Source organism: Meriones unguiculatus (genome assembly GCF_030254825.1).
Source record: "Meriones unguiculatus strain TT.TT164.6M chromosome Y unlocalized genomic scaffold, Bangor_MerUng_6.1 ChrY_unordered_Scaffold_23, whole genome shotgun sequence".
NCBI lineage: Eukaryota > Metazoa > Chordata > Mammalia > Rodentia > Muridae > Meriones > Meriones unguiculatus.
In genome coordinates this window covers 31,125,400-31,150,900 of record NW_026843709.1, presented here as the reverse complement: position 1 = coordinate 31,150,900, position 25,501 = coordinate 31,125,400, and the positions used below count along the sequence as shown (strand labels likewise).

The 25,501-nt window shown below is 38.2% G+C and overlaps 1 protein-coding gene across 1 annotated transcript; it reads right to left on the bottom strand.

The window, feature by feature from the left end:
* Positions 1 to 23,575: 23,575 nt before the first annotated feature.
* On the bottom strand, positions 23,576 to 25,168 carry LOC132651586 (endogenous retrovirus group K member 5 Gag polyprotein-like). Its single transcript, XM_060376822.1, has one exon. It carries the CDS (start codon positions 25,166 to 25,168, stop codon positions 23,576 to 23,578), a length of 1,593 nt encoding a protein of 530 aa, XP_060232805.1.
* Between the last annotated feature and the right edge of the window lie 333 nt (positions 25,169 to 25,501).

The following is a 25,501-nucleotide window of genomic DNA, read 5'->3' as shown; positions in this document are numbered from 1 at the left end:
ATACTAGTCTATCAGATTTCATCAGAAGTGGCTGCATTCTATTTCTCTGTGGCCTGGTAAGGCTGCTCCAAAATCCAGAGGAGGTGATGAAAGAGCAGGCTAATCAGTTCATGTCAGAGGTAGTCCTTGTTCCGATTACTATGGAACTCACATGGACACTGAAACCCCATGGGCTACATCTGTCCAAAAGTTTTAGGTTATCTCGAAACATGGTACTTGGATGGAGTATGAGTCTCAAGACCCCTGTGCTCAGATTTGTTGGTTCTGTTGCTCTCCTTGTGGAGCTCCTGTCCTCTCCAGATTTTAGTATTTCCCACTTCTTTCAATAGATTCCATGCACTCTCCCCATAAGTTGATCAAAGTTGGCCATAAGTCTCAGCATCTGCTTTGATAGTCTGCAGGGCAGGCCCTTTCAGAGACCCTCTGTGGAAGGCTCCTAACTTGTTACCTATATTATTCTTCTGATGTAAATCCACTTTGCCTTTTGGGATGGGGATTGAGCATTTTAGCAAAAATCCTCCCTCTTGATTAGTTTCTTGAGGTGTAAAAATTTTAGTAGGTTCATCATATTTTATATGTCTATATGAGTGAATATATACCATGGGTGTGTTTCTCCTTCTGGAATAGCTCACTCAGGATGATCTTTTCCATTTCCTACCATCTACTTACAAATTTCATGATTTCCTAATTTTTCACTGGTGAATAATATTCCATTGTGTAGATGTATCATGATTTCTGTATCCATTTTTTCAGTTGAGGGCCATCTGGGTTGTTTCCAGGTTCTGACTCTTATGAGTAAAGCTGCTACAAACATGGTTTGGCAAATGTCCTCTTTGTGTACTTGATCCTTTTTGGGATGTATGCCTGGGAGTGGTTTGGCTGATTCTTGAGGAAGCACTATTTCTAGTTGTCTGATAAAGTGCTAGATTGATTTCCAGAGTGGTTGTATAAGTTTATATTCCTACCAGCAAGGGAGGAGGGTTCCTCTTTGTCCACAATCTCATCAGCATGTGTTGTCACTTGAGTTTTTGAGCTTGGCCATTCTGATAGGTGTAAAGGGAAATCTCATGGACCTTTTGATTTGCATTTCCCTCATGGCTTATGATATTGAGCATTTCTTTAAGTGTTTCTCTGCCATTCAATATTCCTCTATAGATAATTTGTTATCTCGGTTCCCTATATTTTATTGGATTAATTGGGTTGTTGCTTCTCAACTTCTTTAGTTCTTTATATATACTTGATATTAGCCCTCTGTCACATAGAGGCTTTTTGAATTTTTTTTTCCTAATCTGTAGGCGTTTGTTTTGTTTGATGACAGTGTCCTTTGCTTTACAAAACCTTTTCAGTTTCATGGGTTCCCATATATTGATTGTGGTTCTTAGAGCCTGTACTGTTGGTGTTCTGTTCATGAAGTTGTCTCCTGTGCCAATGAGTTCAAGGCTCTTCCCCAGTTTTTCTTCTAACCAATTTAATGTGTCTGGTTTTATGTTGAGGTCTTTGATCAACTTAGAATTTAGTGTTGTGCAGGGTAATAAGTATGGATTTGTTTGCATTTTTCTACATGTAGACATCCAGTTAGACCAGCACCATTTGCTGAAGATGTTATCTTTTTTCCATTGTATGGTTTTGGCGTCTTTGTCAAAGATCAGGTGTCCATAAGTGTGTGGGTTTATTTCTGGATCTTCTAGGTCGATCCATTGATCTACTATTCCTTTCTATGCCAGTACCATGCAGTTTTTATTAATGTTGCTCTATAATACACATTGAGATCAGGGATGCAGATACCTTCAGAAGATTATTTATTTTAGAGTATTCTTTTAACAATTCTGGAATTTTTGTTTTTCTATATGAATGTGAGAATTTTTCATTCAAGTTCTGTGAAGAATTATGTTGGTTATTTGATGGGAATTGCATTGAACCTTTAGACTGCTTTTGGTAAGATGGCCATTTTTATTATGTTAATCCTGCCAAGCTATAAGCATTGGAGATCTTTCCATCTTCTAATATCTTATTCTAATTCTTTCTTCAGTGACTTGATTTTTTTTTCATACAAGTCTTTGACTTCTGTGTTTAGGGTCATACCAAGGTACCTTATGTCCTGGACCAAATATAAGAACACATCAAAGATATCATACAATATGACCAAGTAGACTACATATCTGGTGTGCAGTGGTGGTTCAATATATACAGAAATCCATCAAGGTGATCCATCATCTTAACAAACTGAAATATTTATAAAAAAATCTTCTTAAATGCTAAAAAAGCATTTGACAAAATTCAACCTCCATTCATGTTTAAAGTACTAAAGAGATCACGGATACAAGCACATACAATATCTAAATATAGTAAAGGCAACATTCAACAAGCCTATAGCCAATATCGAACAAAACTGAGAAAAAAAAGCAATCCCACAAAAATCAGGGACAAGGTAAGGCTGTCCACTCTCTCCACATCTCTTCAATATAGCTCTGGAATTCTTTTCTAGAAAAATAAAACAATAGATTAATATCAAGGGCATAGATTTCCAAAATGAAGAATACAACATATCTCTATTTGCAGATGATATGATAGTATAACTGAGTTACTCCCCCTCTCCAATATTCTGCATGGGAACTCCTACAGCTAATAAAAACCTTTAGCAAAATGACTGGTGTAAAATCTAATAATATTAATATATCTTCTGGTTATGCTGCTGTTAGTCTTAAGCAGCTGTATACAAAAATCACCACACAATGACTGGGTTTATTTAGTTAACTGAAAATACAATGCTGATCAGTAGTTATTCCATTTTAAGCCTCCAAGCCCTCATAGTTTCCTAACATTTTTATTCCACATATTATACTTGCTTTTTGTGAAATCTTAGGTCTGGTTCATGCTCCATGTCCTCCAAGATCTCCCTCCCCTCTGTTCTTCTAAATCTCCTCGTGCCCCCTCTCCTCCCACTCATTTCCTGCCTTCTATCTCCTCCACTCTTTCATTTCCTCTGGCTCCTCCCAGCTCAACATTGTGTCTAGTTGCTTTATTTTGGCCTGTTTACACAAGAGTTGAGACAGAATGCTTAGAATGAGTATCACGATGCAATATCCAGATTGAAACCAGAGAGTGTTGGGGAGAAATCAACATTTGAAGGAACAAGGGTTAAGTGTATACAGTTTAAAAGAACATTATACCAACAGACTGGATTCAAAATGAACTCAAAAAATTTAGTAACCCTCCTGTATACAAAAGATAAAAGGGCTCAAGTGGCACTTCTGAGCAAGCATTCTTGCCACTAACACTACTTTTAGAGGGTTTGTCTGGAGGACTACATTAGGAAACACAGCTGCTCTTGTTTCCTAGCCATATAACATGGACCTATTTCACCATCCTGAAGGCCCTATTTTGAATGAAAACACCAGGAACAGGAGGGTTCTTCACTGACCACTGAGTAGGACATAGCTTCCCATCCAACCAGGTCAGCCAAGGCCACCCTGCTCATAGAGCTTTGGCAACACTAGTGTGGAACAGAACTAGATGTCAAATAGTTTATTTCCCCTTATTTCTCCTTTTACAGTCACAGATTTTCTCTTTATCAGCCAAACCAGTCCCAGGAATTGTCTGGTTTCTGAATGATTCTGGTAATTGGAATTCTGTCCCCTGGCCTTGGCAGATGTGGCTCTTATGTAAGTTCTATGTCTCAGAGACTTTCCTTGGTGTTCTCTGCAAGCAGGGTATTCTGAGTTGGAAAAGCAGATAGTAAGCTCCCTGCAACATTGAGAACCAAACCATAAACTTTGTATAACCTTGGGTGAATTCCTGAATGCCTTGCCAGGTGGCACAGAGGTTTTGCTATTGTAAAAAAAAAAATATGCTTGTACCCTTTACTTTGTAAGTGTTGTTTGTAAACTGAGACTTGATCAGGAATCTGTCTTCTATTCTTCATGTCTCTGTCCCCCCATTTATAGTCCCTCTTTCATGTGGACCCTTTTCTGTTGGTATAATGTTCTTTTCAAATGTATACACCTTGTTCATTCAAATGCTGATTTTTTTGCCCCCCTCCACTCTCTGGTTTCAATCTGGATATTTCATTCTAATAAATGTTAGGCTCAAATCATGGGTCAGTTGAAGAAGACCCAGAGTCAGAATTGCTGCAGCAGCAAGAGGTTTATTTTCAGGCCATTGCATGATGGGATCACCCTATAAATCAGAAAAGAGCAGCCCCAAGAAACAAAAGCCTTAGGTTTTTATAGGAAAAAATGCAGGGAAGCTCATGAGTTTTAGTCTTGGCAACTTGGGATTGGATGAAGAAGATATAAGGTAACTGACTTCTAAAATAATTGGTTACTATTAGGTGTTCAAGTTTCAGTCCTGCTAAGTGTGAATGTAGCTGCAATAAAAGGTGGGTGCGAGGGGTGGTTAGCTCCTCCTTGCAGACTGGGGCTATGGGCTTTTGAGGTCAGGGGCTACTCAGAAAAATGCTTAAGGCCATCTGGGTTGGTTGCTAAGAAATGCTATCTCGCAGACAAATGTCTGGTCATTGTTTTTGCTGGGCGAAAGTTATTGCTTGCTCCCTTTTTTTAATCTCTGTCTTTTGTTTTCTGGAGGAGTTCTAAGAGGCTTTAGCTTAACATTGGCCTAAAATTCAAAACTATAGGTTTTGGAAGACATATAGGTTACAATGTTTGTCTGATCCTTTCAATAAATTGGCCAAAATTAAACAACTAGCCACAATGTTGTGCAAAGGGAGGAACTAGAGGGCAGGAAAGAGGGGACAGAGGGCAGGAAATGAGTGGGAGAAAAGAATGATAAGAGCTTTGAGAGAGAGCTGGAGGACATAATTTGGAACTATGTGGAGATGGACTGGACATAATGTTTCACAAAAAACAAGTATAATGGCTAAAATCTAAATGTTAGGAAACTATGAGTGCTTGGAGGTGTAGGAGGGAGTAACTGTTGTACAGCATCGTGTTCTAGGTTAACTAAATAAACACAGTCCCTGTGTTATACAGCAGTTTAGGATTAACAGCAGATTTACCAGAAGATAAATCAATAGTTAATGTTAATAGTCACAACAATCGGTGCCCAACTATTCTAAGTATCCACACCCCTTAAATCATACTTTATCATAATTTGGTGGGGGGGGAATAAGCTCCCAGTAAAGAAATCCAAACTTAAAACCTAAAAACCTACTCCCAGGTAAATTACTGTCTCTTTAAGAGAGACTCTTAAACCCACCTGGGAGCAAAAGCAAGCCTCCTGTGGGCAGACCTGAGACTTAAGAAAACTGGCTGCTGCTGTAGTTTATTTGAGGGGTAAACAAGCATCACTCTATTATACTGTGGCTGCCTCAGCTCCACAGCCATGGCGGGAAAGAAAAAAACTGGAGGCAGATAGACCTCTAGACAGAGTTTGGCCTAAGCTGCATGTAAAATTAAAAAAGAAAATGCCATGGCAGAGGGTGTTTTAATCCCTTTTTGGCTTCATTTTGGCTGTCATAGTCATGGATCTGGTTGCAATATGTTTAATGGTGTTGGTTCTTCTCCATACTTTCTCCAAGGAAGTTGAAGGAGAAAATGGGGAAAAACCAAGGATTGGAATCCTAAGTTACAGTCAAGAAAAAGACACTTTTCCTAATAATTAGATTAACAACGGCTAAAGTTCAAAGCTCTCTGGCTCTAAGACATTTGTCAGCTCTTTCTGGTAAGGGTCCACCAATTCAGTAAAAATAACCAACTGGGCTTTGTTACAGCGTAAATTGGAACAACTGACCAAAAACTTTCTTGTTTCTTTGTTTGATTTTTATTTTAAGGCTTAAAATTACAATTGTACTGAATTGAAATAATGCACATACCTTTTTTGCAAACACAAAGTAAAAAAAAAATTTAAATTAAAAACAGCAGATCTCTGAGTTCAGGATCAAGCTTATTTATATAATAAAAGCCAGGATGGCAACTCCTGCTGTTTAGCCATTTGCAGAGATACTCTAAGATTAAAAGATTCAAAATGACAAAATTTTCCTAAGGTTACCATGTAAATTCTTTTTTCTTAATAATAGATGTTGTGTCCTTACTGATCTATAGGTGGGATTCACATCATTTTTAGGTTTATGTAAAGAAAGATAATATCACACTGCTCTGAAAACTGCCTTATGCTTTTAAATATGAATTATATTCATGTGGGAAAATGTTGGTCATGTGTATGTAAAAAAGACAGAAGAGTCTTGAAGATGGCAAAGTACATGCTAACCTAGTTTAGTTCTAAAAACTCAAAAATTATATTCATATGTTTAAAAAAACAAAACTGTCCATTCCACATTAAAAAGAGGGCAAGCCTGAGAGTAGCCAAAACCAATTTAAAAATACAGATACAAAATGCCTAAGATATACTTAACACTAAGGGTAAGAGAGTTTACATGTTAATGGTCAGAGAGTTTATATACAGTTTGGCTATAAAGGTATAACTGTCCAGTCTGTATAAAAAAAGTGCAAGCCAAAAAAAAATAAAAAAAAAAACAACACTATCCATGTAAAGCACAGGTACAAGATGCCTAGGGTATGCTTAAATAATAAGAGTAAGAGGGAGTTAAAATTAATTTAGGCTAATAAAAACATAACTACCCATTCTATATAAACAAGAGGATAGGACAAATAGCTACAACATATATAAAAATATAGGACTAAACCTCAAAACCGGTAAATGATATCTACAGTATACATATATTCTGAATTTAAAAAGGAGAAAAAGGAGATTATATAAAGTTTACTTAAAACATGCATTTTCCATTGCTCAAGGTATCTAGCTTGTCTCTGTAATGGGAGGCTTCTCTAGGAAAAAAGGTAGCAACTTGGCCTAATAAAACAGGAATGCAAGAGCCCAAAAAGATATTTTGATCTATCCAAACTTATTTTGATTTCAACATGATAATGATCACATGTTCAATAAAAATGGTAACATATATTGCTAATCCCTTTATTTGGGAACAACTCTAAAACTGAGACAATAAAATATGTCTCTACCCAAAACTTCAACAATAATTGGCCAATAAATCCTTGGCTTTAATATCCTCAATATTAAATGCTAAATATTTAATATTAAAGGTTAATACGCTAACCTTTTAATTGCTATAGATTAAATTGTCTTACATTTAACTTTCATCCTGCACATCTTTACATTCATAATTTTAGAACACTTGAGAGAAATTATAATTTTGCTGAACAGAAGAACTGGACACCAGAGATGCTAGATCAAACCTGACAGAATCATTCTTCAGCATGCTGAGACATTGACACATCTGTGCCAGCATCTTGCATGTTCCAGCATTCTGCTTTTTCCTGCCTTAACTGCTTCTATTGCTATTTCTCACCAAAGCCTCCTCCCAAAAGATTAGGTCTCTGTGTAATGATAAATAAAACCTTTGCCCTTTAATTTTTTGCTCTTAAATTTTACTACAATATGATAGGATTAATAAGATTCACTAGCCCCTTTATAAATATATATAATTAAAAGTTTTTCTGTGATTTCAGTTTAAAAAGAGCAGATTTAAAGTCATGCTAAAGATTATAGTTGAGTAGAAGATTGAGTTTTACTTCGTCTCTTTGTTTAGGCAGTTTTTTTTTTAAGGTTGACTCTAAAATTGGTAACCATAATCTTTGCCTTTGTACATCTACCTAAAATTTGGTTCTAAAACATAGATTTAAAAAAAATATGAAAAATTAAGACTATAACATCCTGTTTTATAGGATGAAGTTTAGAGCAGATGATGAGAGTAGACAAAGAGTAAATCAAATATGCTGGCTCTCAGACTTGCCAGAGATCTGATAAATATGGCATTTTAACATATATAATCTTATTGTGAAGGAGTCCAAACTGTTGAGGAACAAACAAAAACAAAACAAAACAAAACAAAAATTAAAACAAAAGTTAGCCCAATTGTTGATATATTAATAGCATTTACTAATGGTTCATTAGTGTTGCTGCCTATGCTTATAAAAGAAAATCAATTTTTTCAAGTGTCTAACACATCTGCTCAAAAAGCAGAGTTATCTTCAATGTTGCTTGTATTTCAAAGTCTTAATAAGAAGTCTTTGAACTTTTTTACAGATAGCGCATGTGTAGGTCAGTCTTTGTCTTAGTGAGAGACTGCAGGTAAGATTCAGACATCTCCTGCTGGAATTTTATTTTTACAAATTAAAAATTTGATACACACACATGCAGAAAAACCTTTCCCTTTTTTAACAAAAGGGACATTTGAAGGTTTATTCTAATTTGACATGACCCCTGTCTAAAGGGAATGCACTTGCAGATAAAATCACCAAAGTTTATTGTTCACAATTAAAAAGAGACCAGAGTGCCCATAATATGCACCATCTTATTAGTCAAACCTTGAGACTTAAATATTGATTGACTAAGGAACAGGCCTGTAGTATAGTCAAGGCTTGCAGTCCTCAATTTCTGCCTATTCCTCATTTGGGAGTCAATCCTAAAAGACTGGTTCCAAATCAGATTTGGCAAATGGATATTACTCATATTCCTGAATGTAAACAATTAAAATATGTACATGTTTTCATAGAGAGTTATTCTGGATTTATTTTTGCCACTTCTCAACCAGGAAAAGCTGCAAAGAATGTTATTGCTCCTTTGCCTACAGGCTTTTGATGTTCTAGGAATTCCTAGGCAATATAGAACTGGCAATGCAACAGGATATACTAGCAAATATCTTAAAAGATTTTCTCGATAGTTTCAAGTTTCTCATATAACTAAAATACCTTACAATCCTCAAGGACAAGGCATGGTAGAGCATGACCACTAAATAATTAAGATTTATTTATTTACAAAATACAAGGAAGGGGGAACTACTCTTCTGGACACTTAAGAATCATCTTAATGATGGTTTTTTTATGAATTTTTAAAATTTGAATAAGCATAGTAAATCATATATATAGCAGATAGATTTTTGCACACAGAAATCAAGAAAACTTTTGCTAAAGTAAAATGAACGATCCATTAACAAATGAATGGCATGGACATGACACTGTAGTCATATGGTGATGAGGATCTGTCTGTGTTTTTTTCACAAGAAAATGATGCATCTAGATGGCTCCTGGAATCTGGTACAACAAGTGGATTTTCTTTTGACAATGGTAATGGTGTTGATGAAGATCTCTCAGGTCAAGAAAATGGTTTATTGGGCCTAGTACCTAATCTACCTCTACTACATCCAGTTTCCTGGGATGATGCAAAAGTCCTTATTAATGTCAACAACACTTGGTTGCTGGGTTTTCTTGCTTTTGAAGGAACACAAGTAAACAGACTCTTAACTTTTCAGGAATAGGAAGAGTTCATTCTCTTTGCTTTACTAGAGAGAGTATTCATCACAAGCACTTACCAGTCTCTCCTGTCCAGGTCATAGGTCAGAATGCCTACTATTCTAAGTTGGGGCAGTAGCTCAAGCCTCCCTTTGCAAGCAGGCAAGGTGGAACATTGGAGGGATATTATTGTCCCTTCCTACAGGAGTTAAGATTGACAGTCTTACATCTCTAATGAGTTACCCACACTGTGAGTAAGGGGATCACTGCACTTGCCCTCAATTGATGGTACCTTGGACAAGATGCATCAGAGAAACACCTACCAAATACTCCTGGGACAATGACCCTGCATTTACCATCATGGACAGGACTACTCTATCATTGAGGGTATCAAGAACTTGGCTTCTGGTAAAGGCAATCAAAATTCCCTTGTTTTAGAAAGAACTGTTAGTGCTGGACTTTGGAGTACTTCAAATAAAAACTGGCCAACCTATGTATGGAAATTGGGGGCTGCCTTGGGATATATAGGCATTCTCTCTGTGAATGCAAGTAGCTTTGCTAAATTAATCAAGTATACTTCTACTTTGGCATGTGTTAATCCTCCTTATTGACTGCTAATTGGAAACATTTTAGCAAGACATTTTAAGAACAATAATACCTATTCAATTGAATGTGTATATTACAGTCTTACTAATTATGATAGTGCTGACAATAATGCTCTTTCAGTATTCGTTGTTAAGCAACCTGCTTTTGTTATGATTCATGTTAGGGTTTCTGATTCTTTTGTGTTTTTTTATTGTTTGTTATTATTAGTTACATTTTATTAACTCTGTATCGAAGCTGTATCCCACTTGCTTATTCCTTCCAAATCCTACCTTTCCTCCCTCAGCTTCTCCCTGCCCCTTTCCAAGTCCATGGACTGGGGAGGACGTCCTCCCCTTTCCTCTGGCCCTGTTTTATCAGGTATCTTCAGGGATGGCTGCAAAGTCCTCCTCTGTGGCCTAGCAGAACTGCTCCTCCCTTTGGGGGTGGGGAGTCAAAGAGCCTGTCATTAAGTTCCTGTCAGAGATAGTCCCTGTTCCCCTTACTATGGGAAAGCAATTGGTTATTGAGCTACCACCAGCTCTTATTCTTGATATGAAAACAAAATTTAATTGGACTCAGGTTCAGAATCACCTTGCTGGTATTTGGTCTAGCAAAAACTTCTCATTGGACATTTTAACAATGAGAAGTAAGATCCCTGAAAAAGAATCTGCCAAGAAACCTAGGTTAGAATTGGCCAATACAGCCTGGGATATATTTACTTGCCTCAGGAGGCCCTTTCCATCCTTTGACTCTGTGTTTAAGTGGGGAATGACACTTGTGGGCATGGTAGGTATGGGTTTGTTGGCTTGTGCCTGCCTACCTTGTGTGTTCCAGTTCTTTTTACAACAATGTCAATGCATGCAAATACAGTTCCATAAATTTAAATTAAAGATCTCTAAGAACTCATTTGATGTGGAGGTAAGTCAGTGATGGGTAAGAGTAAAATTGTGTTTTTTCCAACATAAGAGAGAGGCTCATAAATATCACATCCTAGAACTTGATGACAAATAAGGAAAAATTCACATTTGCCAACATGAAGACAGGCTCTCCATAAAACAAAGAAGGGGAAACTGAAGGAGTCTGATAATTGGAATTCTGCCTCCTGGCCATGGCAGATGTGGGTCATATCTAAATTCCATGTCTCAGAGACTGTCCTTGGTTATCTCTGCAAGTGGGATGTTCTGAGACTGAGAAGTTTACAGCAACCTCCCTGCAACATTGAGAACCAGACAGCAAACTTGGTGAAACCTTGAGTGAATTCCTGATGCCTTGCCAGGTGGCACAAAAGTGTTGCTACTGTGGAAAAAAAAAATGCTTGTACCCTTTATAAGTTGTTTGCACGTTCAGTAAACTGAGAATTGAAAAGGAATATCTCTTGTCTCCATTCTTCATATTTCTGTCCTATTTACACTCCCACTTACAGGTAGACCCTGTTATACTAGCCCGTAGGACTGTCATGTTATCTTCTCTTTTCCCTGCTCTTAAAGACTCAGTACCCCAGGGAATCCCTGACCCTGTCAGCCAATTCTATCATTAAGAACATCTTCTCAATTCACAGTCACAAATTAAGAAATTTCAGATATAAGACCATAGTATATTCGGTACATTCCGCTTAATCCCACATTCCCAGACATTTACTCACTGGGAAATAAAAAGAGCTAGAGACACAGATTCAGAAATAGAGAGACCTAGACCTATAGAAACAAAGATACAAAGTGACAGAGACCAAGACACAGACTCCATTCTGTCTGGTCACTTTCTTTGGCATATCAACCTCACAGCACACTCTCTTATGATACAACTTCAAAAGGAATTATATTACCTAACAAGGCCATACTGACTAACCATTCCCAGACTTTTCCTCTCTGGGCACTCCATATGTAAATAGATGAGCTTCAATGGGACATTGCAATTCAAATCACCAGGAAGTAGAAGAAGATGTAGGGACTTCTAGGCTATAGGAACACATTTATTCTGAAAGTTTGTCATTCAATACAATGAATAAAGTCCCAGAAACTTCCAAGTACTAAAGAACAGGACTGATAATCTCCTTTGAGAAAAGCTGGAATATTTCCATAACTAAGTATAATTCAGCTAAGAAAATGACATCATGATATTTTCAGGCAAAATGATGGAACTAGGAAATATCTTGCAGGGTGAAGTAACTAAAATACAGATAGAGAAATATGGTATGTATTCACTTATTAGGAGGTCTATTAATAGTGCAGGATAAAGTTTCAATAGGCCATCAATCAAAACCAAACCAATGTTCCACTAGGGAGATTTGGCCATGGCATCATATAGAAATTTTCAAGCCACCCAGGCTGTTGTTATTAGATATGTTGCTCTCTGCCCTCAAATGATTGATCAGTGCAATGTTCTTGCACTCACAAAGATCCTTTCTTCTGCCTCAAATTGGATTGCAAACAGAGACACACAGTCTGATATTATGCAGAGAGAGACCTTAAAACACCCACCTCTAAATTGGAATACTCTATGAAATACTCCCTCCCCTGAGATCTCTGGGAAGCAAACAGGAGAGTAGGCAGGAAGAGTGTGATGAGTAGGGGTAATTAAGGACAGAGGAGAATAAAACCCTGATATTCAGACCATAGAGTAAGATGATGCAGCCAGCTATGATGGCACCTGATAATCTAGCGTCAGTTTGAAGGAGGAGGAGGACCTCCCCTTTCAGGGAACTAGAGAAAAGGCCTAAGGGTAGGAAAAGGACTGTGGGTGGATCTGGGAGGAGAAGAGAGATGGGGCAGCAGAGGAGAAACAAAGTGAAAAAATTCATAATAATAAAAATAAAATACATAAAAATAAATACAGAAATCAAATGGTGATCAAGGAATGAAGTATACAGCTCTTCAGGACTAATGGCTCCTTCTTTTGGGTCTTCCCAGGGTGTGGCAAAGATGAACTCTGGTTTTTTAAGGGACTTTGCACTGAGAATCTGATCATTTTCCAATGAGTAGATGAAAAACACATACTTGAATTGATATATTTACAGAAAAATTTTCACTCTAACACAGGGGAAGGAATTTGAACCTGGGAGCAAGGAAAAATTGTATATTATATGAAATTCCAAAATAATCAATAAAGAAGTGAGGTTAACAACTTTTTAAAAAATTCTTTATTAATTACATTTTATTCACTTTGTATCCTCCTTTGATTCCCTTCCTCCTTCAGTCCCAATCCCTTCCTTCCACCACCCTCTGCATGCATCCCCTGCCCCCAAGTCCACTGATAGGGGAGGTCTTCTTTTCCTTCCTTCTGATCCTAGTCAATTACGTCTCATCAGGAGTGGCTGTATTGTCTTCTTCTGTGGCCTGGTAATGGTGCTTCCCCCTCAGGGGGAGGTAATTAAAGAGCAGGCCAATCAGTTCATGTCAGAGACAGTCCCTGTTCCTATTACAATGGAAGCCACTTGGTTACTGAATTGCCATGGGCTACATCTGAGCAAGGGTCTTAGGTTATCTCCATGCATAGTCCTTGGTTGCAGTATCAGTCTCCGGAAAGACCACTGTGCTCAGATTTTTGTTCTGTTGCTCTCCTTGTAGAGTTCCTGTCCTCTCCAGATCATACTGTTTTCCACTTCTTTCATAAGGTCCCATCTGTACTCTGCCCATAAGTCTCAGCATCTGCAGTGAATATCTGCAAGGCAGAGCCTTTCAGAGATGTTCTGTGTCAGGCTCCTGACTTGTTCCCTCTTTTCTCCTTCTTCTGATGTCCATCCTCTTTGCCTTTCTGGATAGGAATTGAGCATTTTAGCAAGAGTCCCCCACTCTTGATTAGTTTCTTTAGTTGTTGTTGGTATAATGTTCTTTTAAAATGTATATGCCTTACCCTTGTTAATTAAAATGCTGATTGCCCCACCCCCAACTCTCTGGTTTCAATCTGGATATTGCATTGTGATACTCACTATAAGCATCCTGTCTCAACACTTGTGTAAACAGGACACAAGGCAACTAGATACAATGTTGTGCAATGGGAGGAGCCAGAGGATAGGAAAGAGGGGAGGATATAGAGAACAGGAAAGGGTGGGAGGAGAAGGAGGAGGAGCACCAGGAGGCAGAGCACAAGGAGAGCAGAGCAGGAGGAGAGCGCTTGGAGGACTTGGAGCATGAACCAGACCTAAGATTTCACAAAAAGCAAGTATAATGTGGGAAATCTAAATGTTAGGAAACTGAGGGCTTGGAGGTTTAGGAGGCAGTAAATATAGCCCAGCATTGTGTTCTTGGTTAACTAAAAACCCAGTCTCTGTGTGGTGATTTGGTTATACAGCTGCTGAGGATTAACAGCAGCGTTACTAGAAGATAAACAAGTAGTAAATATTAATAATGAAATACAACAAGTTGTACAGATTTTAGTAGGTTTATCCTATATTTTATATGTCTATATGTGTGAGTATATACTGTGTACATCTTTCTCCTTCTGGGATAGCTCACTCAGGATGATCTTTTCCAGATCCCACCATTTACCTGCAAATTTCATGATTTCCTTGTTTTTCATTGCTGAGTAGAATTCCATTGTGTAAAAATACCACCATTTGTGCATCCATTCCTCCACTGAGGGGCATCTGGCCTGTTTCCTGCTTCTGGCTGTTACAAATAAGGCTGCTACAAACATGGTTGAGCAAATGTCCTTATTGTGTACTCCAGACCCTTTTTGGGTATATCCCTAGGAGTGGTATAGCTGGATCTGAAACACTATTACTAGTTGTCTGAGAAAGCTCCAAATTGCTTTCCAGAGTGGTTGTATAAGTTTACATTCCCACGAGCAGTGGAGGAGGGTTCCCCTTTCTCCACAACCTCTCCAGCATGTGTTGTCTCTTGAGTTTTTGATCTTACCATTCTGGTGGGTGTAAGGTGAAATCTTGGGGTTGTTTTGATTTGCATTTCCTTGATGGCTAATGATTTTGAGCATTTCTTTAAGTATTTCTCTGCCATTCAATATTCCTCAATTGAGAATTCTCTATTAGCTCTCTACCTCATTTTTAAATTGGATTACTTGATTTTTTGCTGTTTTAACATTTTTACTTCTGTATATATACTGGATATCAGTCCTCTGTCTAATATAGGGTTGGTGAAGAACCTTTCCCAATCTGTAGGCTTTCATTTTGTTCTGATGAGTGTCTTTTGCTTTACAAAAGCTTTTCAGTTTCATGTGGTCCCATTTATTGATTGTTGCTCTTAGAGCCTGTGCTGTTGGTGTTCTGTTCAGAAAGTTATCTCCTGTGCCACTGAGTTCAAGACTCTTCCCCACATTTTCTACTAAGCGGTTTAGTGTGTCTGCTTTTTCTTTAGGTCTTTGATCCACTTGGAGTTTAGTTTTTTTTTTCAGGGTGATAAGTGTGGAACTATTTGCATTTTCCTACATGATGACATCCAGTTAGACCAGCAAAATTTGTTAAAGATGCTGTCTTTTTTTTCTATTGAATTGTTATGGGATCCTTGTCAAAAATCAGGTGTCCATAAGTGTATGGATTTGTGTCAGGGTCATTTATTCAATTCAATTGATCCAGCAGTCTGTTTCTATGCCAGTACCATGCAGTTTTTAGTATCATTGCTTTATACAGTCTGATATAAAACATGAAGATAACTCCTGAAGTTCTTTTACTGTAGAGAACTGTTTTAGCAATTTTGGGTTTCTTCTTGTTCCATATGAAGGTGAGAATTTTTCTTTCAATGTCTGTAAAGAATTGTGTTGGTAATTTAATGGAAATTGCATCGAATCTGTAATTAGTTTTGGTCAGATGGCCATTTTTACTATATTAATCCTGCCAAGCCATGAGTATGGGAGATCTTCCCAACTTCTGATATCTTCTTCTTCTTCTTTCTTCAGAGAATGATTTTTTTTTTTTCATACAAGTCTTTCGCTTGCTTGGTTAGGTTCACACCAAGGTACTTTATGACCTTTGTGGCTATTGTGAAGGGTGTTGTTTCCTAATTTCTTTCTCAGACCTTTTGTCTTTTGTATACAGGAGGGCTACTGATTTTTTGAGTTAATTTTGTATCCAGCCACTTTTCTGAATATGTTAATCAGCTGTAGGAGTTCCCTGGTAGAATTTTTGAGGTCACTCAGGCATACTATCATAACATCTGCAAATAGTGATACTTTGACTTCTTACTTTACAGTTTGTATCCCATTGATCTCCTTCAAATGCCTTATTGCTCTAGCAAGGACTTCAAGAAGAATGTTGAAGGGCCACCTTTCCTTGTCCCTGATTTCAGTGGAATTGATTTAAATTTCTCTTCGTTGAGTTTGATATTGGCTATAGGCTTGCTGTATATTGCCTTTACGATGTTCATGTATGTGCCATGTATCCCTGATCTCTCCAATACTTTAAACATGAATATTGGATTTTGTAAAATGCCTTTTCAGCATCTAAGATGATGATCATGTGTTGTTGTTGTTGTTTTTGTTGTTTTTCAGTTTGTTTATGTAATGGATCACATTGATGGATTTCCATCTATTGAACCACACCTGCATGCCTGGGATAAAGCCTACTTCATCATAGTGGATGATATCATTGATTTGTTCTTGAATTCAGTTTCCAAGTATTTTGGTGAGTATTTTTGCATTGATGTCCATAAGGGGATTCATCTAAAATTCTTCTCCTTTGTAGGTTCTTTGTAAGGTTTAGGTACACAGGTTTAGGTGACTCTGGCGTCATAGAATGAGTTTGGTAGTGTTATTTCTGTTTCTATTTTGTGGAATAGTTTGAACAGTATTGGTGTTAGCTCTTCTTTGAAGGTCTGGTAGAATTCTGTGCTGAAAGTATCAGGCCTGGCCTTTTTTTCATGGTAGATTTTGACGACAGCTTCTATTTCCTTAGGGTATATAGGACTATTTAATGGATTTCCCTGGTCTTGTTTCAGTTTTGGCATGTAGAATCGGTCGAGAAAATTGTCCATTTCATTTAGATTTTCAAATTGTGTGGCATATAGATTTTGGAAGTATGACTGAATTATTTTTTGGATTTCTTCAGTGAATATGTCTCCCTTTTCTTTTCTGATTTTGTTGATTTGGATGGTTTCTCTCTGCCCTTTAGTTAGTTTAGCCACAAGTTGGTCTATCTTATTCATTTTCTCAAAGAACCAGCTCTTGGTTACACTGATTCTTTTAATTGTTTTTATTTGTTTCTAATTTTTTTGATTTCAGCCCTGAGTTTGATTACTTCCAGCTGTCTACTCCTCTTTGGTGTGTCTGCTTCTTCCCCCCCACAGGGCTTTGAGGTGAGCCATTAAGTTGCTTGCATGAGATGTTTTGAATCCCTTCTTGAAGGCACTTAGTGCTATGAACTTTCCTCTTAGCACTGCTTTCATTGTGTCCCATAAGTTTCAGTATGTTGTGCCTTCATTTTCATTGAATTCTAGGAAGTCTTTAATTTTTTTCTTTATTTCTTCTCTGACCCAGCTATTATTTAGTAGCAAGTTGTTCAGTTTCTATGTGTGTGTAGGTCTTTTGCTATTTTTATCATTGATGTCTAGCAGTATTCCACAGTGATCAGATAGTATTAAAGGGATTATTTCAATCTTTTTGTATCTGTTGAGTCTTGCTTTGTGACCAACTATATAGTCAATTTGGGGGAAGGTTCCAAGAGGTGCTGAGAAGAAGAAGGTAAATTCTTTTGTGTTTGGGTGAAAGGTTTTGTAATGTCTGTGAGGTCCATTTGATTCATGACCTCTGTCAGAGTTATTGTTTCTTCGTTTAATTTCTGTTTTCTTGACTGGTCCTTTGTTGAGAGTGGGATGTTGCAGTCTTCTCCTATTAATGTGTGTGGGTCTATTTGTGGTTTAAGTTTCATTAAAGTTTCTTTTACAAATGAAAGGGTGCCCTTATGTGTGGGACATAGATGTTCAGGATTGTGATATCTTCTTGGTGGATTTTCCCCTGATGTGTATCACAAAGATAGAAATTACAGAAGAATGAAGGAATGAAAGATGGTTTTCCAAGCAAATGGACCCAAGAAGCAAGCAGTAATAGCCATTCTAATGTCTAACAACTCTTATAATGACTTTTAAAATGGAGAAAAGGTTCCTTTCAAGGAGTGCAAAGTTTGACTTTGTAAGGCATGGTTTCCAGGAATTCATTATTTAGCAGAGAGTCATAGCCATAAACTAGTCTTACTGAGCTACCTCAAACCTCATGTAGCACATCAGATCAAGCAGGTCCTGGCTCTAACACTATGTTTAGAGGGTTTGTCTGGAGGACAACAGCAGGAACCACAGCTTCTCTTGTGTCTTAGGCATATAACAAGGATCCATTTCTCTGTCTTGAAGGCCTAGTTTTAACCCTGAATCAGAAGGATTGCTCACTGACTATTGATTAGGACAGGATTAAAAATCCAGCCAGGACAGCAAAGGTTTTAAAGAGTTTACTGCCACTCAATTCTCTTTTTACACTCATTGATCTTTCTCTTTTTCAGCCAAACCATTCCCAGGAATTGTCTGGTTTAATTCTCTTTCCCTGCTCTTAAAAACTCAGTAACCCAATGAATCCTAGACCCTGAAAGCCTATTATATCAATAAGAATGTAAAGGAACATTTAGTGAGGACTCCAGTAATTGCTCAGTTCAAAATCACATCAAAGATATTTCAGATCCAAGATCACAGTAGTAACCACCTTTTTGGGGGTACATTCCCATTAATCCCACATCACTTTGAAGCTTCACTACTTAGGAAGCTGGCCAAATCAATAAACAGTAAGGTTCCATTTCCTACCTGACATAATATGTTGACAACTTTTACAATGACTTTTAACATGAAGAAAAATTCTGCTAAAAAGGGCAGAGTTTGACTTGTAAGGCATGCTTTCCAGGAATTATTTATGTAGTAGAGTATCCTACCCATGAATTAATGGTTACTCAACTGCCTCACACCCCAAGAGCTCAGGTGGCACCTCTAAAGTATCAGTGCTGGGACTATCACAACATGCTGAGGGTTTGTCTGGAGAACCACAGCAGGAAACACAGCTGCTCTTGTGTTCTAGGCATATAACACAGACCCATGTCTCTGTCCTGAAGGCCCAGTTTTAACTGTAAACACCAGGTTCAGGTGGATTGCTCACTGACCACTGTGAATGTCACAGATGCAGATCCAGCCAGGACAGCCAAGGCAACCCTTCTCATAGAGGTGTGAAACACTAGTGTGCATAGCACCAGCCGTTAAAGAATTCACTGACCCTTGGTTCTCATTTTACACTCACAAGTCTTTCTATATTTTAGCCAACCAGTTTCAGGAATTGTCTGTTTTCCTTCTCTTTTTCCTGTTCTTAAAGACTCAATACCCCAGGGAAACCTTGACCATGAGCACACATTATATCAATAAGAATGTGAAGTTACATATAGTGAGTTCCCAATTAACTGCTCAGTTCAAAATCACAACCTAGGAAATTTCAGATCTAATATTGCAGAAGGAGACCCTCCTGTCATTCAGTACATTCCCCTTAATTCCACTTCTCTTTGAAGCTTACCTACTTAGGAAGCTGTCCAATAAACCTGTAAGGTTCATATCCTACCTGGCATTGTCACAGTGATAAACATTTGTACATGTGTGGGATCTGGACAAAGAGATGTGATAAAGACTTGTGTTTCACAAGAAAAAGTCATATACGTACAGGATCAGACACTGGAAAATGAAAATGTGTTTACTCACCTCCATGGAAATGTCAAGATTCTCTCTGGTGCTGATTGGCTGAGAGGGACAATGATGTCATGCAACAGTTGAAAGTCAATAAGAGTTTCAGGAACCAGTTATTAAAAGAGCCAAGTAGACAGCATGCTTGAGAGAAAGGCTGAGGAGTCCTAACTGCCTCACTCTGGGCAGCTGAAAGCACACAACACAGAGAGAGATGTCAGTTCTTGCTTCCAACACTCTTAAAAGTGTCACATATTTCTTTCAAGTGGTCATTAATAAAGTCACGTGTCCGTCACATGTGATTTTCACATTTTCACAGAATCCATTATTATTTGTTAAATGAACAGATATGTCCTCAGTTGCCACCGACCGGCCCGGGAGGTCAGGGCAAATTCCGACTCAGGGTCCTTGGAAGATCTCAGGAGGGAAGGATTCGGCGCGACAGACAACACAGACTCAGTGAGTTCTTATGCTGCTGCAAAACTTTACTGTTTCAGTAGTCAATTTATACAGTCAGAAGAAACCATTAAGAGGAATTTGTAAGAGTGCCAAGATAGGTGGCCACGTAGTACTGATAGTCATCAAACATAACTTCTAAGAAAAAGACCATAAAAAGATCAAAAATTCAACTAAAAAAGGCTGACATTACAAGCGTGATCAATCAACCTTGCTTAACCCTTGATCAAGACCATAGCGGGACAGGTTCCAGATCGTTAGGCTCAATATAGACATTCTTATGCTAATCTTGCCTTTGATTTCAAACGTTCTCAAAATGTTCTTTTCAGGCTTCATAACTTTTACAGACATCTGCCTCTGCTTTCCATCCCCTGTTCCTTTTACACCATGTACTATCATAAGGTTCACTAACTGCATCAACTACTTGGAACAGAATACGTTCCTATCCTGGGAAGATAAAGTAAAGCTAAATTTAGTGGTAAACTAGAATTATTTTGCAATTGATTACTTAAAAATATTATCAGAATTGTTACATATAGCATTTCTAAAAGTTGATTCAAGCCCAGTCTCAATGAATTGAATTTCCTCTATTGAGACATAATTTCTGGGAAAGCAGGGCTTTCAAAGATGCCCCCATTTCTTCCCAAGAAGTGTGTGCAGTCGCTATGAGACAAAGCAGAAATTCAAAAGTGAAACCAAGCCATCCGAGTTACCCCAGCCATTTCCTCATCCCAGGAGGCCCGAGTCTTCGCCTAAACAAATGTCCAGGCTTCAGAGCCTTATCCATCCCCTTGGAGAACTTCATGCTCCTACAGGTTTCACCAAGCTGTCACAGGGCTGTTGCAGCCTGCGCAACTGGCGAGACGGACGTGGCAGTTCCCGGTTTTTTGTTTTTAAGACGAAATTCCTCAATATCTCTCTGAGTGGTTTTAATGGCTGAGAGAATGACTCTAAAAAGGCAAGGAAACACCATGAATACTACAAAGATTACCACGAATGCAACGGCAGCAATAATTATATAATGCCACCAATGTAAGGGATTAAGAGCTTTCACATTATCATACAACTCTTTCGCCAGATTTTCAAAACCATATTCATTTAGATGGGCTTGACTAACTTCTGAGATTTGTTTTTGAATTTCCTCAAAATCATGTGTCAGATCATTATCTTTCCAAACTCCTAATAAATGAGCCCTTGTCTTGTTCCAATAATCAGAAATATTATATCTCGCTGGAGTCACGCAGATATATTTATAAGTTGCATGACATTTAGTTGACATTCTTATCTTAATATTAGCTATATCTTGTCCCATAGCTAAAACCACTTCTTCCAAAGCATTTACTCTTGCTTCTATCTTCTTATCTATAATATATTGTTCAGCTAAGATGGTAGATATATTTTTATGCATATCATTGACATAATGAGCCGTTTGTATATTTTTCACCAAGGCTGCAGTAGAAACAGCAAAGGAGGTCAAAATGGCAATTAAAGCTGTAATTCCTAAAATCAAAGCAGCCACAAATCTTTTCAGTCTAAGAAAGGCACTAAATTTTTCCATAACCATTAACCCGGTATCTTCATACCAGGATTCCTTTAACCTTACAGGGAGCATAACATAAGCTGGCCGTTTTACTAAAAACATAATATTATATTCCTTTTTTAAGGAACTTTCTATACAATTAGTCAATATACATGCAGTACAGGTAATATGATAAGAAACCTCAGAAATTTTTACTATAGAGAAAAGATCTTGGCTTCCTAAAAAATTCCATAAGGGTATGGGACGCATGGCTTTCATAGAAATAGCTTCAGAAGTAGTAGCCTTAGGTTTTTTTAATAACACCATGTCTATGGCTGCAGCTAATCTAAATAATTCAGGTTGAATCCTAGTTTTATTTTGATGTTTTGATATCCATATTGGTTCTACAAATCCAGATGAAAAATATCTATAAATAACACTATCGGGTTTATAATTATTATATCTATAAGCATGCTTTTTAAAATAAATAGAATCATCCCTAAACGGGGATGATGCAGAGAAATCCCAAATAATTTCTTTCGTATCTGTGATCGTAAAGGGCATTCCTCTTACTTTAAATCCGCAAGAAAGCCAATTAGGATATTGCTCATTATAAACCCATGGGATATCTGGATTATAATAAATTTTCGTACAATCGGGTAAAGGAAGATCTTCGTACCAACTAAATGTTTCATTTACTGTATACCATCCCAGAGTCTTAATTTGTAGTTCCCATACTAACCTCCTTGCCCGATCATTAGGATCTAGCGTGTCACTCACAAATGTTCTATAGGAAACTGGTAAACATCCAGGCACTGAGATCCCTGAAAGGCCAAGGCAGATTGGGGCGGAGTCTGATTTGCCCTCATAGGAAAATACAGAGGAATATTTTTTCTCAGTAGTTAAAACTGGAGTTCCCCCCAAAATTCCTGTCACATTAGTCATAACTTTAATATGTTCTGGTTCAGTCCAGGTTACTGGGTGAACCATGGGAGGTTTAGGGACATATGCCCAATATGAATCACCATAAGTAGGAGCAGCTGAGAGTAAAAGTATACATGCAAGAAAAATATTAGCTAGAGAGGGTGTTTTTCCCACTGCTAGTACTATATCTTTCCCCTTTTCCAAGAGGACTGTCATCTGCTGTAGTGTAGGAAGGAGTGTTGACTTGTTCGTTGTCATCATAGCAGGCCTTCTCATTTTCCGCTGCAGTCTCTTCATCTTTTTTCGGTTGCGATTTTGACGGCGAGGAGTGTCTGATGAGGCGGTCTGGGATCCAGATGGGAGAGTCCTCATCCTGTGGAAATACACAAGCATACCCTCTCCCTGAAGTTATAAGGGGATCTGGGCCTCTCCAGGCACCAGTTAATAAATCTTTCCATTTTACTAAAGGTTTTACAGTTTCCATTTTAGGATTCCAATGCAATTCCATTCTACATATTCCTTGGTCATTAACATTCACATGATTTAATGTGAATAATGCATGACTTAAAAGATGATGCGGAGAGAAGTATTTATGAGCTTCCCTCAACTTGTGTATTTGTCCTTTTAAATCTTGATGAACTCTTTCTATTATAGCCTGCCCTTGAGGATTATGGGGGATACCCGTTACATGCAATATTCCCCAAGTTTCACAATATTGCTTAAAAGCTTTTGAACAATAGGCAGGTCCATTGTCTGTTTTAATCTTTATCGGTTTTCCCAATAGATTAAAAGACATAATTAAATGCTGTAAGACATCTTTCACCGCTTCTCCAGTCCTCGCTGAGGCAGTGATTGCATGTGAGTAAGTATCCACACATACATGAATAAAACAGAGTTTTCCAAATTGAGGACAATGTGTTACATCCATTTGCCATAAATGTCCTGGTTTTAATCCTCTAGGATTAACTCCCATCTTTTGTACCTGTCTAGCAGGTGGACATGTATTACAATTCTTTACAATTTGTCTAGCCCTGCACTTCCCGGTGTCACACGGGGTAAATTCCTTATATTAAAACAAGGAGCATCTAGATTAAGTAAACTCTTATCTACTAAAGAGTTCTTTTTTTCCTCTCTTGGAGTGGGGCTAAGAGGTTGCCCCTCTCCTAGTTTTTTGATTCCTTTTCAGTCAGAGGAGTTCCATCTTTGTGGAACTTGGATTTACATTCATTTTTCCAATGTTTCCCTTTTTCACATCTAGGACATATTCCTGGGGCTGTAGTTCCTTTCTTTGTTCCCTTATTCTGGTCATCTTCACGGCAAGCGTTTTTCCTATGACCTGGTTTCCCGCAATTATAGCAGGTAAAACTCCTTTCATTCTTTCCACCCCCATAGGTGGCCTTGATAAATTTAGAAATAGGGGTTCGATGCATGGCAGCTGTATATGCCATTCCTTGCATTACTGCTGGTGTGGCATCAGCACAAGCCTTGATATAATCCTGAAGGTTCCCCGTTTTCCTAATGGGCCTAATCAAGTCTTTACACAGAGCATTTGCATTTTCCCATGCCAGTTGTTTTAAAAGGAGGGAAGTCCCTTCACTAGGAGGCAACATCCTATTAATAGCTTCTTCAAGCCTAGCTATAAAGGCCTGATATAGTTCTTCCAACGTTTGTTTAATTCCTGCCAGCACAGTACCTGATCCTTCAGCAGGAGGAATAGCTCTCCATGCCGAAACAGCATTGGCCATAACCTCCTTAAGAACTTCCTTGGATAGTTTAGTCTGGCTTTCGGGAGTAATATATATTCCAGTTCCTAATAACATATCCAGGTTAGCTGTTTTTCCTTTTTTCCCTAATGGTGCCAAGGTACTAGCCATAGATCTTCTGCATCTATCCTCATAATCCGTTCTCCACAATACATAATCTCCGGGAGACAGTACTGACTTAGCCGTCTGATGCCAGTCACTAGGAGTTAACCATTGACTTGCAATCAGGTCCAATACCTGAAGAGTAAAAGGAGCCGATGGTCCAGCAGTCTCAACTGCCGCTTGTAATTCTTTCAAAGTTTTTAGAGATAAAGGCTCCCATTTTGGTTCATCATCATCTTGCCCTGCATTAATAACTGGGAAGCCAAATGTTATATCTCCAGTTTGCTTAGCTTCCTGTAATACGGCTTGAAAACCAATTGGAGGATGAGGCTTTCTCCTTAGTTTAGGAACAGGAGGAGCAAATGGAGATGCTTTAGGCGAAGCAGCCATGGCTGTAAAAAAGTCATGATCTCTGTCCTCTGGATACATCTCATCCTTATAAGCTTGCTCTTCATCAAACAAATCATCAGAATCTCCCAATTCTAGACCTAGAGGCTCTTTAATAGGCGGCTTTATTGTAGCTCCATATTTACAATCTTTCTCAGTCAAAATTAAAGGTTGTTCCTCAAAATTAGAGCATATTTCCTCTGTTAATAATTCTAAATCAGATTTTTCTGTTAATGCATCTCTGATCTGTAACCAGATAGGAAACATTTGCCTAGGTATTGGTTCCTCAGGATGATCAACAGCATACTTTTTCAAATCTTTACCTAACCTTTTCCAATCTGGTAGAGTCAGGGAACCTTCCAGGGGATACCAAGGTGCTGCCCTCAACATATACTCATAAAACTGAGAAGCAGTTTCATCTGAAATTCGTAACCCCTTTTCTGAGAGCATATGCCTCAGAATGGACAGGAACATATGCTTGCCCTTTGAGCCAGAAATCCCCATGATATTCTTGATTCCCTGCCCTTAACCACAAGCTTATCTGTGGCGGGTCTGCAGCACCCTACGGCAGGATCCGATCCTTCCCTGATTGCCTTTTTATGCTTACCTGTCTTCAAGTCCCTGTTCGGGCGCCACCTGCCACCGACCGGCCCGGGAGGTCAGGGCAAATTCCGACTCAGGGTCCTTGGAAGATCTCAGGAGGGAAGGATTCGGCGCGACAGACAACACAGACTCAGTGAGTTCTTATGCTGCTGCAAAACTTTACTGTTTCAGTAGTCAATTTATACAGTCAGAAGAAACCATTAAGAGGAATTTGTAAGAGTGCCAAGATAGGTG

Bases quoted from the DNA above. Each gene is read 5' to 3' on its own strand.
- LOC132651586 (XM_060376822.1), bottom strand. From the start codon at position 25,168: ATGGGGATTTCTGGCTCAAAGGGCAAGCATATGTTCCTGTCCATTCTG.